The sequence below is a fragment of the Ranitomeya imitator genome, chromosome 2 (assembly GCF_032444005.1).
Source record: "Ranitomeya imitator isolate aRanImi1 chromosome 2, aRanImi1.pri, whole genome shotgun sequence".
In the NCBI taxonomy this organism is placed as follows: Eukaryota; Metazoa; Chordata; class Amphibia; order Anura; family Dendrobatidae; genus Ranitomeya; species Ranitomeya imitator.
The window spans coordinates 232,772,550-232,788,594 of NC_091283.1; the positions used below are offsets into that span (position 1 = coordinate 232,772,550).

The window sequence follows — 16,045 nt, forward strand, 5'->3', positions numbered from 1 at the left end:
GCAGGTGCAGAGATATAGAGCAAGTGTGCAGGTAATAGTAACATAAAGCAGGTGCAGAGATATAGAGCAGGTGTACAGGTAATAGTAACATAGCGCAGGTGCAGAGATATAGAGCAGGTGTACAGGTAATAGTAACATAGCGCAGGTGCAGAGATATAGAGCAAGTGTACAGGTAATAGTAACATAGCGCAGGTGCAGAGATATAGAGCAAGTGTACAGGTAATAGTAATCTAGGGCAGGTGCAGAGATATAGAGCAGGTGTGCAGGTAACATAGGGCAGGTTCAGAGATATAGGGCAGGTGTACAGGTAACATAGGGCAGGTGCAGAGATATAGAGCAGGTGTACAGGTAAAATAGGGCAGGTGCAGAGATATAGAGCAGGTGTGCAGGTAACATAGGGCAGGTTCAGAGATATAGGGCAGGTGTACAGATAACAAAGGGCAGGTACAGAGATATAGAGCAGGTGTGCAGGTAACATAGGGCAGGTGCAGAGATATAGGGCAGGTGTACAGGTAAAATAGGGCAGGTGCAGAGATATAGAGTAGGTGTGCAGGTAACATAGGGCAGGTGCAGAGATATAGAGCAGGTGTACAGGTAAAATAGGGCAGGTGCAGAGATATAGAGCAGGTGCACAGGTAACATAGGGCAGGTGCAGAGATATAGAGCAGTTGTACAGGTAATAGTAACAGAGCAGGTGCAGAGATGTAGAGCAGGTGTGCAGGTAACATAGGGCAGGTGCAGAGATATAGAGCAGTTGTGCAGGTAACATAGGGCAGGTGCTGAGATATAGAGCAGGTGTACAGGTAATAGTAACATAGAGCAGGTGGAGAGATATAGAGCATGTGTGCAGGTAATAGTAACATAGAGCAGGTGCAGAGATATAGAGCAGGTGTGCAGGTAACATAGAGCAGGTGCAGAGATATAGAGCAGGTGTGCAGGTAACATAGAGCAGGTGCAGAGATATAGAGCAGGTGTACAGGTAACATAGGGCAGGTGCAGAGATACAAAGCAGGTGTACAGGTAATAGTAACATAGGGCAGGTGCTGAGATATAAAGCAGGTGTGCAGGTAATAGTAATCTAGGGCAGGAGCAGAGCTACAGAGCAGGTGTACAGGTAACATAGGGCAGGTGCAGAGATATAGAGCAGCTGTGCAGGTAATAGTAAACTAGGGCAGGTGCAGAGATACAGAGCAGGTGTACAGGTAATAGTAATCTAGGGCAAGTGCAGAGATACAGAGCAGGTGTACAGGTAACATAGGGCAGGTGCAGAGATATAGAGCAGGTGTGCAGGTAACATAGGGCAGGTGGAGAGATATAGAGCAGGTGTACAGGTAACATAGGGCAGGTGCAGAGATATAGAGCAGGTGTACAGGTAACATAGGGCAGGTGCAGAGACATAGAGCAGGTGTGCATGTAATAGTAACATAGAGCAGGTGCAGAGATATAGAGCAGGTGTGCAGGTAACATAGAGCAGGTGCAGAGATATAGAGCAGGTGTGCAGGTAACATAGAGCAGGTGCAGATATATAGAGCAGGTGTGCAGGTAACATAGAGCAGGTGCAGAGATATAGGGCAGGTGTGCAGGTAATAGTTACATAGAGCAGGTGCAGAGATATAGAGCAGGTGTGCAGGTAACATAGGGCAGGTGCAGAGATATAGAGCAGGTGTACAGGTAACATAAGGCAGGTGAAGAGATATAGAGCAGGTGTACAGGCAACATAGGGCAGGTGCAGAGATATAGAGCAGTTGTACCGGTAACATGGCAGGTGTAGAGATATCGAGCAGGTGTGCAGGTAACATAGGGCAGGTGCAGAGATATAGAGCAGGTGTACAGGTAACATGGTAGGTGCAGAGATATATAGCAGATGGCAGGTAAGCATAGGGCAATGCAGAGATACAGAGCAGGTGTACAGGTAACAAAGGCAGGTGTACAGGTAATATAGTGCAGGTAACACATGGCATGTGCACAGGTAATATAGGGCAGGTGTGCAGGTAACACATGGCAGGTGTACAGGTAATAGTAATCTAGGGCAGGTGTACAGGTGATTTATTGAAGGCTTACAGGTAATATAGGGCAGGTGCAGAGATATAGAGCAGGTGTACAGGTAATAAAGGCAGGTGTACAGGTAATATAGGGCAGGTGTGCAGGTAACATGGCAGGTGCAGAGATATAGAGCAGGCATACAGGTAACATAGGGCAGGTTCAGAGATATAGGGCAGGTGTACAGGTAGCATAGGGCAGGTGCAGAGATATAGAGCTGGTGTACAGGTAACATAGGGCAGGTGGAGAGATATAGGGCAGGTGTACAGGTAACATTGGGCAGGTGCAGAGATATAGAGCAGGTGTACAGGTAACATGGCAGGTGCAGAGATATGGAGCAGGTGTGCAGGTAACATAGGGCAGGTGCAGAGATATACAGGTCCTTCTAAAAAAATTAGCATATAGTGTTAAATTTCATTATTTACCATAATGTAATGATTACAATTAAACTTTCATATATTATAGATTCATTATCCACCAACTGAAATTTGTCAGGTCTTTTATTGTTTTAATACTGATGATTTTGGCATACAACTCCTGATAACCCAAAAAACCTGTCTCAATAAATTAGCATATTTCACCCATCCAATCAAATAAAAGTGTTTTTTAATAACAAACAAAAAAACCATCAAATAATAATGTTCAGTTATGCACTCAATACTTGGTCGGGAATCCTTTGGCAGAAATGACTGCTTCAATGCGGCGTGGCATGGAAGCAATCAGCCTGTGACACTGCTGAGATGTTATGGAGGCCCAGGATGCTTCAATAGCGGCCTTAAGCTCATCCAGAGTGTTGGGTCTTACGTCTCTCAACTTTCTCTTCACAATATCCCACAGATTCTCTATGGGGTTCAGGTCAGGAGAGTTGGCAGGCCAATTGAGCACAGTAATACCATGGTCAGTAAACCATTTACCAGTGGTTTTGGCACTGTGAGCAGGTGCCAGGTCGTGCTGAAAAATGAAATCTTCATCTCCATAAAGCATTTCAGCCGATGGAAGCATGAAGTGCTCCAAAATCTCCTGATAGCTAGCTGCATTGACCCTGCCCTTGATGAAACACAGTGGACCAACACCAGCAGCTGACATGGCACCCCACACCATCACTGACTGTCGGTACTTGACACTGGACTTCAGGCATTTTGGCATTTCCTTCTCCCCAGTCTTCCTCCAGACTCTGGCACCTTGATTTCCGAATGACATGCAAAATTTGCTTTCATCAGAAAAAAGTACTAGGGACCACTTAGCAACAGTCCAGTGCTGCTTCTCTGTAGCTCAAAAGTGGCTTTACCTGGGGAATGCGGCACCTGTAGCCCATTTCCTGCACACGCCTGCGCACGGTGGCTCTGGATGTTTCCACACCAGACTCAGTCCACTGCTTCCTCAGGTTCCCCAAGGTCTGGAATCGGTCCTTCTCCACAATCTTCCTCAGGGTCCGGTCTCCTCTTCTCGTTGTACAGCGTTTCCTGCCACATTGTTTCCTTCCAACAGACTTACCATTGAGGTGCCTTGATACAGCACTCTGGGAACAGCCTATTTGTTGAGAAATTTCTTTCTGGGTCTTACCCTCTTGCTTGAGGGTGTCAATGATGGCCTTCTTGACATCTGTCAGGTCGCTAGTCTTACCCATGATGGGGGTTTTGAGTAATGAACCAGGCAGGGAGTTTATAAAAGCCTCAGGTATATTTTACATGTGTTTAGAGTTAATTAGTTGATTCAGAAGATTAGGGTAATAGGTCGTTTAGAGAACCTTTTCTTGATATGCTAATTTATTGAGACAGGTTTTTTGGGTTATCAGGAGTTGTATGCCAAAATCATCAGTATTAAAACAATAAAAGACCTGTCAAATTTCAGTTGGTGGATAATGAATCTATAATATATGAAAGTTTAATTGTAATCATTACATTATGGTAAATAATGAAATTTAACACTATATGCAAATTTTTTGAGAAGGACCTGTAGAGCAGGTGTACAGGTAACATGGCAGGTGCAGAGATATGGAGCAGGTGTGCAGATAACATGGCAGGTGCAGAGATATAGAGTAGGTGTATAGGTAACATGGCAGGTGCAGAGATATAGAGCCGGCGTGCAGGTAACATATGGCAGGTGCAGAGATATAGAGCAGGTGTACAGGTAACATAGGGCAGGTGCAGAGATATAGGGCAGGTGTACAGGTAGCATAGGGCAGGTGCAGAGATATAGGTCAGGTGTACAGGTAACATAGGGCAGGTGCAGAGATATAGAGCAGGTGCACAGGTAATAAAGGCAGGTGTACAGGTAATATAGGGCAGGTAACACATGGCAGGTGTACAGGTAATATAGTGCAGGTGTGCAGGTAACACATGGCAGGTGTACAGGTGATATAGGGCAGGTGTACAGGTAATAAAGGGTGGGTGTACAGGTGATATAGGGCAGGTGTACAGGTGATATAGGGCAGGTGTACAGGTGATATAGGACAGGTGTACAGGTAATACAGGGTAGATTTTGGGGACACTAACCATGGTGTCTTTCCTTTTCTTCAAAAATCCTTCAAAAACCAGATTTTGCCGTACGGGATCCATGTACTGAGCCTCATCTGCTGAGTGCGGTGAAATTACAGCCATAACTGAAAGTCCCCGCACTTCCTCCTCCACCGCAGCACTTCCCTGTCCCTGACACACCTGATCCCCTACCTGATTAACCCCTCACTCTCCAGAGCTAGGGATCGCCTGCCAGATTAACCCCTTGTCCTTCACAGTCAGGGACAATCATCTACATGATTAACACCTTGTCTTCCACAGCCAGGGATGCACAATCTCCTGATTAACCCGATTCCCTGCGCCAAATCCTGGGGACACTTGGCCGATGTCATGATTTTACTTGCCAATATTTCAATGTGATCAGTGATGGATATTTTGGGACTTCATTATTAATTTCCTGCTGTTTTTACTCTTTTGTATTATGTGAGGATGACAGAGAATAAGCCCCTCGCTGCCGCTTGTATGACGTGTCGTGTGGATGTCGCTCGCGGTTTCACGGTGTTGCGTTCCCATTGGTGGCCAATAACGGGTATGAAAATAATTCCAGTATGTGATGTCTTGGTGAGGTCATCCCATGGTCCCGCACCCCATATATATAGCTCTGGACCCTTCTAACCACAAGGTGATCCAAGCTTGTGCTTACAAGATAGCCTACGTGGGGTAAAAGGCATCGATAAGGTCTTAATCTCTGCTACACGGGACATCACAGACCTCATATCTGTCCCACCACCGTCTGCTCAACACATCTACTTCCGTCAACCGTCGCCCCTTCGACCTCCCTCATTTCTGCAGGAGACTTTGCCTTACACTTCAGTAACAAATTCATCCAGAGAAAGCTGAAATGTACAACCTCCACAACCCTCCATATAACAGATTAATGCCAATTCCCATAACCTTCCTCCCCACCACCACTGAAGATCTTACTTATCTCCTCTCAAAAGCCCATCCCGCCACTTTACCCCATCCCATCTCCTTCACAATCTCACCACTGTTATCCTAGCCCTAACCCATCTCTGCCACCTATCATTACCCTCTGTTGTCCTCCATTCTTCTTTCAAACAGGCCATAATCACACTTATGGTGCAGTCAGACAGCCGTATTACTCGTGTGAGGATCACATCACATCACTCCGTCTGGCCATCAGCTCTCCTGAAGTGAACGCGGCAGTATGTATTTCTATGCTGCTGTCAAGCTAAGGAGAGGAGGGCTGATGGCCAGTCTGAGGATTGCAATGCGATTCTTGGGTGAGTAATGGGGCCTTCTGACTGATATCTTTAATCACCCGTGTCATGAATCCTCACCACTGCCACCAATATGTCACAATTCACACCGTGACCGTCACCCCTACGTCACAGATCGGGGTGACTTTAGGCCAACAGACGGCTATCACATGTGCAGGGGGGCTTATCTTAGTTATCCCTCCACTCCACAATGTGATGAAAAAACACACACAAGGCTATTGACCTCTTAGTTTACAGCAGGGGATTATTCTAGGTATCCCACTGCTCTGCAATATACCACGAACTGCAGGGATTTATGTATATCCCGCTTACAGTTCCACTTGAAACCTGCAGCTCTCTGGCGCCCCCCTTACTCTCAGGTCAGATTAGGTACTGCACCTAGGGTAATTAGTCGCCAGAAAGGCTGCCTGCTATGTACTGGCTATTGGGCCCGCTGCAACGAGGCAATATAAATACTCCAGCTCAGGCAGGAACAATAATTATCAACGCCACAGTCGCTACAACGACTCCCAACTACCCAGTACAACGGTATGATGCCACCAGCTTCGATTAAACAGGTCCGAAGCTAACCCAAAACAGTAGCGTAATTCCCTAAAGAAGAAAAGACATATAAAGATGTTACAATATGAGACAATTGAAAATGTACAAGGTAATTATAAAATAAAGGGATTAAATGAGAAAAGGTAACACTCACATGTTCTCAGGACCTTGCAGGCAAAACCATGTTGGTGGGAGGAGTTCCAATATGTCCCAATGCATCAGGAGGTCTGGTTAGAAACAACTCTTCAAGTAAAACTCTGCTGACTGAATGGGCTGGGTTAAGAGTAGAGACTTATATACTCTAGCCTCGGGTCATCACTAAAGAGCTGGTTAATTATATTCACTGAGATCAGAGATCTTTACGTTTTCAGACCCTGGAGACAAAGAAATTCCTGACTGAGATGGGAGTGACCACAGGTGGCTTTGCAGGATTGGTCACCTGCAGGTTAAAGCCACACCCTGCTCACACACAAGCTTCAGGTTACCCATTGAAAAGAAAAGCTGAACCCTGAAGTGAAGGGGGGGTCAACGCCCACCCTATCGGTGCTGGCAATGAGAGACTACAACTTATATTATATTTCATACAATATCGTGACAACCCGGTAGGTAGATTTGTGGTTATCTAACTGGATGACATATTAATTTATTCACCTGACCTTGAATAACATCAGGTACATGTCAGGCAGGTCTTACAAATACTCAGAGACAATAAATTATCAAGCTGGAGAAGTAACATGGTAACATAGTTAGTAAGGCCGAAAAAAGACATTTGTCCATCCAGTTCAGCCTATATTCCATCATAATAAATCCCCAGATCTACGTCCTTCTACAGAACCTAATAATTGTATGATACAATATTGTTCTGCTCCAGGAAGACATCCAGGCCTCTCTTGAACCCCTCGACTGAGTTCGCCATCACCACCTCCTCAGGCAAGCAATTCCAGATTCTCACTGCCCTAACAGTAAAGAATCCTCTTCTATGTTGGTGGAAAAACCTTCTCTCCTCCAGACGCAAAGAATGCCCCCTTGTGCCCGTCACCTTCCTTGGTATAAACAGATCCTCAGCGAGATATTTGTATTGTCCCCTTATATACTTATACATGGTTATTAGATCGCCCCTCAGTCATCTTTTTTCTAGACTAAATAATCCTAATTTCGCTAATCTATCTGGGTATTGTAGTTCTCCCATCCCCTTTATTAATTTTGTTGCCCTCCTTTGTACTCTCTCTAGTTCCATTATATCCTTCCTGAGCACCGGTGCCCAAAACTGGACACAGCACTCCATGTGCGGTCTAACTAGGGATTTGTACAGAGGCAATATAATGCTCTCATCATGTGTATCCAGACCTCTTTTAATGCACCCCATGATCCTGTTTGCCTTGGCAGCTGCTGCCTGGCACTGGCTGCTCCAGGTAAGTTTATCATTAACTAGGATCCCCAAGTCCTTCTCCCTGTCAGATTTACCCAGTGGTTTCCCATTCAGTGTGTAATGGTGATATTGATTCCTTCTTCCCATGTGTATAACCTTACATTTATCATTGTTAAACCTCATCTGCCACCTTTCAGCCCAAGTTTCCAACTTATCCAGATCCATCTGTAGCAGAATACTATCTTCTCTTGTATTAACTGCTTTACATAGTTTTGTATCATCTGCAAATATCGATATTTTACTGTGTAAACCTTCTACCAGATCATTAATGAATATGTTGAAGAGAACAGGTCCCAATACTGACCCCTGCGGTACCCCACTGGTCACAGCGACCCAGTTAGATACTATACCATTTATAACCACCCTCTGCTTTCTATCACTAAGCCAGTTACTAACCCATTTACACACATTTTCCCCCAGACCAAGCATTCTCATTTTGTATACCAACCTCTTGTGCGGCACGGTATCAAACGCTTTGGAAAAATCGAGATATACCACGTCCAATGACTCACCGTGGTCCAGCCTATAGCTTACCTCTTCATAAAAACTGATTAGATTGGTTTGACAGGAGCGATTTCTCATAAACCCATGCTGATATGGAGTTAAACAGTTATTCTCATTGAGATAATCCAGAATAACATCCCTCAGAAACCCTTCAAATATTTTACCAACAATAGAGGTTAGACTTACTGGCCTATAATTTCCAGGTTCACTTTTAGAGCCCTTTTTGAATATTGGCACCACATTTGCTATGCGCCAGTCCTGCGGAACAGACCCTGTCGCTATAGAGTCCCTAAAAATAAGAAATAATGGTATATCTATTACATTACTTAGTTCTCTTAGTACTCGTGGGTGTATGCCATCCGGACCCGGAGATTTATCTATTTTAATCTTATTTAGCCGGTTTCGCACCTCTTCTTGGGTTAGATTGGTGACCCTTAATATAGGGTTTTCATTGTTTCTTGGGATTTCACCTAGCATTTCATTTTCCACCGTGAATACCGTGGAGAAGAAGGTGTTTAATATGTTAGCTTTTTCCTCGTCATCTACAACCATTCTTTCCTCACTATTTTTTAAGGGGCCTACATTTTCAGTTTTTATTCTTTTACTATTGATATAGTTGAAGAACAGTTTGGGATTAGTTTTACTCTCCTTAGCAATGTGCTTCTCTGTTTCCTTTTTGGCAGCTTCAATTAGTTTTTTTAGATAAAGTATTTTTCTCCCTATAGTTTTTTAGAGCTTCAATGGTCCCATCCTGCTTTAGTAGTGCAAATGCTTTCTTTTTACTGAATAAAACTAATAAACACCGGCGCTGCGCCGACAAACAATGCAAACAGGGAGAAGAAAAAAACTAAATGAGCATGGAAAAGGAAAAGGGGAGGCGGAAAAAGAAATAAGCTGCTGGTGAGGTGACAGAGTCTGCGCTATACTCTAAGATAAAACAATGTAGAATAGATTGGATAAATCACCTGCGCTTATAAGGTAAAATCGATAGAGAAATAGGTGCATAAAATACAAGAGCCCCAACACAGGAAACTATATAGTGGCAAAATAGAATGGTCTGGCTAAGCCTGCACCCCAGCAGGATAATAATCAATCCACTAAATAAGTAAATGATATACAGATAATGTGAACATTTATATAGCAGACCCACATACAATAACTGGCTGGAGTGGTAAAAGTACCTGGATAGTAAAGTAGGTGTCCGTGTTGCTCCAGAAATCGGTGTGTCGGGCTGTACCGCAAATCTGCGGGGGAGTGACAGGACTGGCTGTCCTCCAAAACAGGGAGTCCCTGCTTGCTGGGCGGCTGGCAGGGACAAGAAACCACCAACTCCTAGCGTGCCCCGGCCGGAAGCAACGCTGGAGCAGGAGCGGTGTGTCGAGGGAGCGTGGCCAAAAACGTGACGTCACAAAAATGGGCGGGCGCGAGACAGGGCAACCAATCCGACGCGTTTCGAAGGAAACACTCCTTCTTCGTCAGTGTGACGTCACGTTTTTGGCCACGCCCCCTCGACACACCGCTCCTGCTCCAGCGTTGCTTCCGGCCGGGGCACGCTAGGAGTTGGCGGTTTCTTGTCCCTGCCAGCCGCCCAGCAAGCAGGGACTCCCTGTTTTGGAGGACAGCCAGTCCTGTCACTCCCCCGCAGATTTGCGGTACAGCCCGACACACCGATTTCTGGAGCAACACGGACACCTACTTTACTATCCAGGTACTTTTACCACTCCAGCCAGTTATTGTATGTGGGTCTGCTATATAAATGTTCACATTATCTGTATATCATTTACTTATTTAGTGGATTGATTATTATCCTGCTGGGGTGCAGGCTTAGCCAGACCATTCTATTTTGCCACTATATAGTTTCCTGTGTTGGGGCTCTTGTATTTTATGCACCTATTTCTCTATCGCTTTCTTTTTACTGTTAATTGCCTGTCTTACTTCTTTGTTTAGCCACATTGGGTTTTTCCTATTTCTAGTCCTTTTATTCCCACAAGGTATAAACCGCTTACACTGCCTATTTAGGATGTTCTTAAACATTTCCCATTTATTATCTGTATTCTTATTTCTGAGGATATTGTCCCAGTCTACCAGATTAAGGGCATCTCTAAGCTGGTCAAACTTTGCCTTCCTAAAGTGTATGTTCTCGGTTGAGGAGATCCCTTTTCTAGGGATGGATGGATCCGGCGAATGTCTGGGCAGTACTGGATTGGGATTGTCCTGAGGATCTGAAGGCGATGCAAAGGTTTTTGGGTTTTGCCAACTACTACCGTAAGTTAATCAAAAACTTTTTGGTAGTGGCCAAACCTTTGACGGATATGACCAGGACAGGGATGGACTTTTCCAAGTGGTCCAATCCAGCCAGGGAGGCTTTCAATACCTTGAAGGAGTGTTTTGCATCTGTGTCGATCCTTATACAGCCTGACGCCACTCAGCCTTCCATTGTAAAAGTTGATGCGTCTGAAAAGGGCCTCGGGGCTATATTGTCACAGAGTGCGTCTCCTGGTAAAGGAGGTTCATATGCATACTTTTCTAAAAAAAAAAAAACTTATCTGCAGAGAGAAATTATGACATTGGTAACGGGGAGCTCGACAATCAAGTGGGCCTTTGAGAAGTGTCTAACGTCTAACACCTTAACAGGCAAAATAGGCATTGTTCTTCACCGTGTTTAACTTTTTTGTTACATATAGGCCGGGGAACAAGAACATTAGGGCGGATGCCTTATCTCTTTTCTGGGGGTGGAGATTAGTGTGAACCAATTCTTATACTACAAAAAGGGCTGGTTATAGTGTCTATATGCTCCAATCCTGAGAAAGAGGTTGATGACGCTCAGGGGGACGCCCCTGTTGCCTGTCCATTAGGGAAACTGTACCTGTGAATCTCCGTCTGAGAGTTCATAGTCATCATCATGATTCGGTTTTGGCTGCACATCCTGGTAAAGCCACTAGTGATCTTCTGACTCAGCGTTTTTGGTGGTCAGGGGCACATCAGGATGTCCGGGAAAATGTAGCCGCCAGCAGGGACTGCGTGTTCCAAAACCTCTCGTACTCGTCCGTCGGAGTCTCTCCAACCATTGGAGATTCCCAGACCTTGGACTCATTTATTGGTAGATTTTTGTCACTCATCTACCCGTGTCAGCAGGTAATGCTGTAATTTTGGTGGTGGTGGACAGATTCAGTAAAATGTCACATTTTGTTGCCTTTCCCGCTTTACATAATGCAAATTTTAATCAGTGAGATAGTAAAATTACATGGGATCCCTACCGATATTGTTTCTGACCGGGGGTGCAGTTTCTTTCCAAGTTTTGGAGAGCATTTTGTGTTATGGACCTGGTGGTTAGGAGCACCCGGAACGACCTGATGGGTAAGCTAACAGAACAAGCTCTGGGAAGTGGGAGCTCTGCTGACCGCAATCCCTAATCTTATCACACACACTAGAAATAGCCGTGGAGTGTACCTAACAAGCCTAGACGCCTCTTCACAGCCTAAGAGCTAACTAGCCCTAGAGATAGAAAATAAAGCCTACCTTGCCTCAGAGAAATTCCCCAAATGTAAAGGAAGCCCCCCACATATATTGACTGTGAGTTAAGATGAAAGTCACAAACACAGAAATGAAACAGGTTTCAGCAAAGGGAGGCCAGACTTACTAAACAGACTGAGGATAGGAAAGGTATCTTTGTGGTCAGCACAAAAAACTACAAAAAGACCACACAGAGTGTGCAAAAAGACCTCCGCACCGACTCACGGTGCGGAGGTGCCACTCTGCATCCCAGAGCTTCCAGCTAGCAAGGCAAAATCATGATAGCAGGCTGGACAAGAAAACAACGAACAAATAATAAACTAGCAGGGACTTAGCTTCTGCTGGAGTAGACAGGTCACCAGAAAGATCCAAGACCGAACTGAACCAGTACAAGAACATTGACAGCTGGCATAGAGTAACGATCTGAGTGGAGTTAAATAGAGCAGCCAGCCAAAGAATAAACTAAATCACCTGTGGAAGGAACCTCAGAAGCAGCGGCTCCACTCACAGCCACCAGAGGGAGTCCATGGACAGAACTCGCCGAAGTACCATTCATGACCACAGGAGGGAGTTCGATAACAGAATTCACAACAGTACCCCCCCTTGAGGAGGGGTCACCGAACCCTCACCAGAGCCCCCAGGTCGATTAGGACGAGCCAAATGAAAGGCACGAACTAGATCGGCAGCGTGAACATCAGAGGCAAAAACCCAGGAATTATCTTCCTGACCATAACCCTTCCACTTGACCAGGTAATGGAGTTTCCGTCTCGAAATACGAGAATCCAAAATCTTCTCCACCACATACTCCAACTCCCCCTCGACCAACACCGGGGCAGGAGGATCAACGGAGGGAACCATAGGCGCCACGTATCTCCGTAACAACGACCTATGGAACACATTATGGATGACAAAAGAAGCTGGAAGGGCCAAATGAAATGACACAGGATTGAGAACTTCAGAAATCTTATACAGACCAATGAAACGAGGCTTAAACTTAGGAGAGGAAACCTTCATAGGAACATAACGAGACGACAACCAAACCAAATCCCCAACACGAAGTCTGTGACCAACACAGCGCCGGCGGTTAGCGAAACGTTGAGCCTTCTCCTGGGACAATGTCAAATTGTCCACCACATGAGTCCAAATCTGCTGCAACCTGTCCACCACAGTATCCACACCAGGACAGTCCGAAGGCTCAACCTGCCCTGAAGAGAAACGAGGATGAAAACCAGAATTACAGAAAAACGGCGAAACCAAAGTAGCCGAGCTGGCCCGATTATTAAGGGCGAACTCAGCCAAAGGCAAGAAGGACACCCAATCATCCTGATCAGCAGAAACAAAGCATCTCAGATATGTTTCCAAAGTCTGATTAGTTTGTTCGGTTTGGCCATTTCTCTGAGGATGGAAAGCCGAAGAAAAAGACAAATTAATGCCCATCTTAGCACAAAAGGACCGCCAAAACCTCGAAACAAACTGGGAACCTCTGTCCGAGACGATGTTCTCCGGAATGCCATGCAAACGAACCACATGCTGGAAAAACAATGGCACCAAATCAGAGGAAGAAGGCAATTTAGACAAGGGTACCAAATGGACCATCTTAGAGAAGCAATCACAAACCACCCAAATGACCGACATCCTTTGAGAGACAGGGAAATCTGAAATAAAATCCATGGAAATATGCGTCCAGGGCCTCTTCGGGACTGGCAAGGGCAAAAGCAACCCACTGGCACGAGAACAGCAGGGCTTAGCCCAAGCACAAGTCCCACAGGACTGCACAAAAGAACGCACATCCCGTGACAAAGAAGGCCACCAAAAGGATCTAGCCACCAAATCTCTGGTACCAAAGATTCCAGGATGACCAGCCAACACCGAACAATGAACCTCAGAGATAACTCTACTAGTCCATCTATCAGGGACAAACAGTTTCTCCGCTGGACAACGGTCAGGTCTATCAGCCTGAAACTTCTGCAGCACCCGCCGCAAATCAGGGGAGATGGCAGACAAAATTACCCCCTCTTTGAGAATACCCGCCGGCTCAGGAACACCCGGAGAGTCAGGCACAAAACTCCTTGACAGGGCATCAGCCTTCACATTTGATATGGAAATTTGGGTTAGATAAATCTACCCGTGTGTGCTGTGGCCGCTCCCAATTATTTCTGAGCCCTTAAAGAATGAGTCTGACACGTGGTGACAGCTTGACATTCAATCAAAGACTGGCCATTTATTTCCTGATACATAGTTTTTATAATAGCATATAGAAAGGTGTGGTTGGGGCGGTTAGTTAATTAACATACAATTCAGTTATTGGTTATCTGATATATATGGAATATTGTGATTAATGCGCATATGACTGCTGATTATGCAACTAAAATGTAGCTCTCTGCATCTGGGACAAAGTTGAGACAACTCGTCAGCACTTAATACATCTGGAGTTCTTCTGCTTTTTGGGTGGAAAACACCGAACAGTCTGTCTGGCTTATATTAGTTTATGTCAGCCATTTTAAGCAATTGATTATAAAGTAGCTGAGTAGATAGATATATATGATTTAAAGGAGTATACATGTATATGATTTAAAGGCGTATACATGCAAGTGAGATCTACATGATATAAATATTTCTATCACAAGCCCCCCTTAGATATCACTTGCCCTAAGCCTAGCCTCCTGTCCCAAAGCGCTGCAACTCTTTTGTGCTGCTGGCGATCCGACGCAAACCTAGTGTCTACGCCCTACACCGTACAGTCTTTCGCAATGAGCGATCAGGAGATCTGTCCCTAAACGGGGGTAGAAACATGCATGGTCTCATATTGGCGACTCTGTGCGATCAGTTCCACATATTCGTCGTCATCAGGATTGGAGGAGCCATCAGGTGGGTGAATCTGAATTCGGATAGGTTCATCCAGGAGGAGATGCGACATCAGGTTTGTTGTTTCCTTGACTGTCTTTTCCATCATCAGGATCATTCTGGCTTAGGCGTATCTTCTGGTACGGGAGCCTTCTTGCAGTGCGATGCGTGGATCCAAGTGGGCCTTCCCTCTAGTTTCACAGAGGTTGGTGTCGTCAGCAGCACTTGGAAGGGACCGTCAAATCTGGGGTCGAGCGTTCTCCTCACATACTTCTTCATCAACACCCAGTCTCCTGGTTTCAGGGAGTGTGAACCGGGTACCGATCCTGGATCTGGTAATGAAGAGAAAACTCGAGAATGGATGTTAGCAAGTTTCTTGGTGAGTTCAATTACATAAGCAGACAAAGTATCATATTGCATTGTCAACTGCTGAGGGAAGAATACCCCTAGCCGAGGGCTGGACCCAAACAGAATCTCATGAGGTGACAACTTTTCTGGGCCCCGGGGAGTGTGCCTGACACTAAACAGTGCGATGGGGAGTGTTTCATGCCATGGTTTGCGTGTCTCTTGGGCAACTTTTAACATCCTGTTTTTGAGTGTCCCATTCAGTCTTTCTACTTTCCCGCTACTCTGGGGGTGGTAGGGAGTGTGTAGGCCTAAGTCTGACCAGATCTCCCTTGTGAGGTTTTCTGTGAATGCGGGCCCCTGATCACTCTCTATCACTTCTGGGACCCCGTATCTGCACACGATCTCTGAGAGTAGCTTCTTTGCAGTAGTCTTTGCTGACTGATTCCTCACTGGGAAAGCTTCTGGCCATCCTGAAAACACGTCGACGACCACAAGGGCATATTCGAATCCTCCACTTGGCGGCATTTGGATGTGGTCTATCTGGATCCTCTGGAAGGGGTACAGCGGTCTGGCAAGATGATGTGTGGGAACTTTTTCCATTCTTCCAGGGTTGCATTTGCCGCAGGTCAGACAGCTACCAGTGAACTTGGCTGTTAGGGTGGAGATCCCTGGAGCGAACCAGTAAGCACCAATCAGATCATTCATCTGTGTCTTTGATCTGTGCGTGGGCCCATGTGCCCACTGGACCACCATAGGGTACATGCTTCGGGGTAAACAGGGTTTGTAGTCCATTGAGTATACCCTTCCTTCTTGATGTGTTGCACCCTTCCGCATCCAATTCTCCTTTTCCTCCTTTGGGGCTTGTTCTTGCAACTTCTTGAATAGATCCCAAGACGTCATCTCATCTGGTGTCTTGTCCTCAGTTGCCACGTAGTAGCCGTTCGGCTCTACGACCTCTCCCATTTCTCCATACTGTCTTCCTTTGGCGGCTTCTTTGGCTGCCATATCTGCCATGTTGTTGCCCCGTGCCTCTACTGTGTTCAGTTTTCCATGTGCTTTGACCTTCAGTA

General features: G+C 45.7%; 1 protein-coding gene across 6 annotated transcripts in view; it reads right to left on the reverse strand.

Moving 5' to 3' along the window:
* The window catches only part of LOC138662793 (uncharacterized), a 177,831-nt gene extending 173,168 nt beyond the window's left edge, over window positions 1–4,663 (reverse strand). For all 6 annotated transcript variants that reach the window (XM_069748739.1, XM_069748742.1, XM_069748741.1 and 3 more), the window contains exon 1: window positions 4,536–4,663. In XM_069748739.1, coding sequence (XP_069604840.1) covers window positions 4,536–4,640 — 105 coding nt within the window. In that variant the 5' untranslated portion in view covers window positions 4,641–4,663. The remainder of the gene's footprint in view (window positions 1–4,535) is intronic.
* Window positions 4,664–16,045: the final 11,382 nt, after the last annotated feature.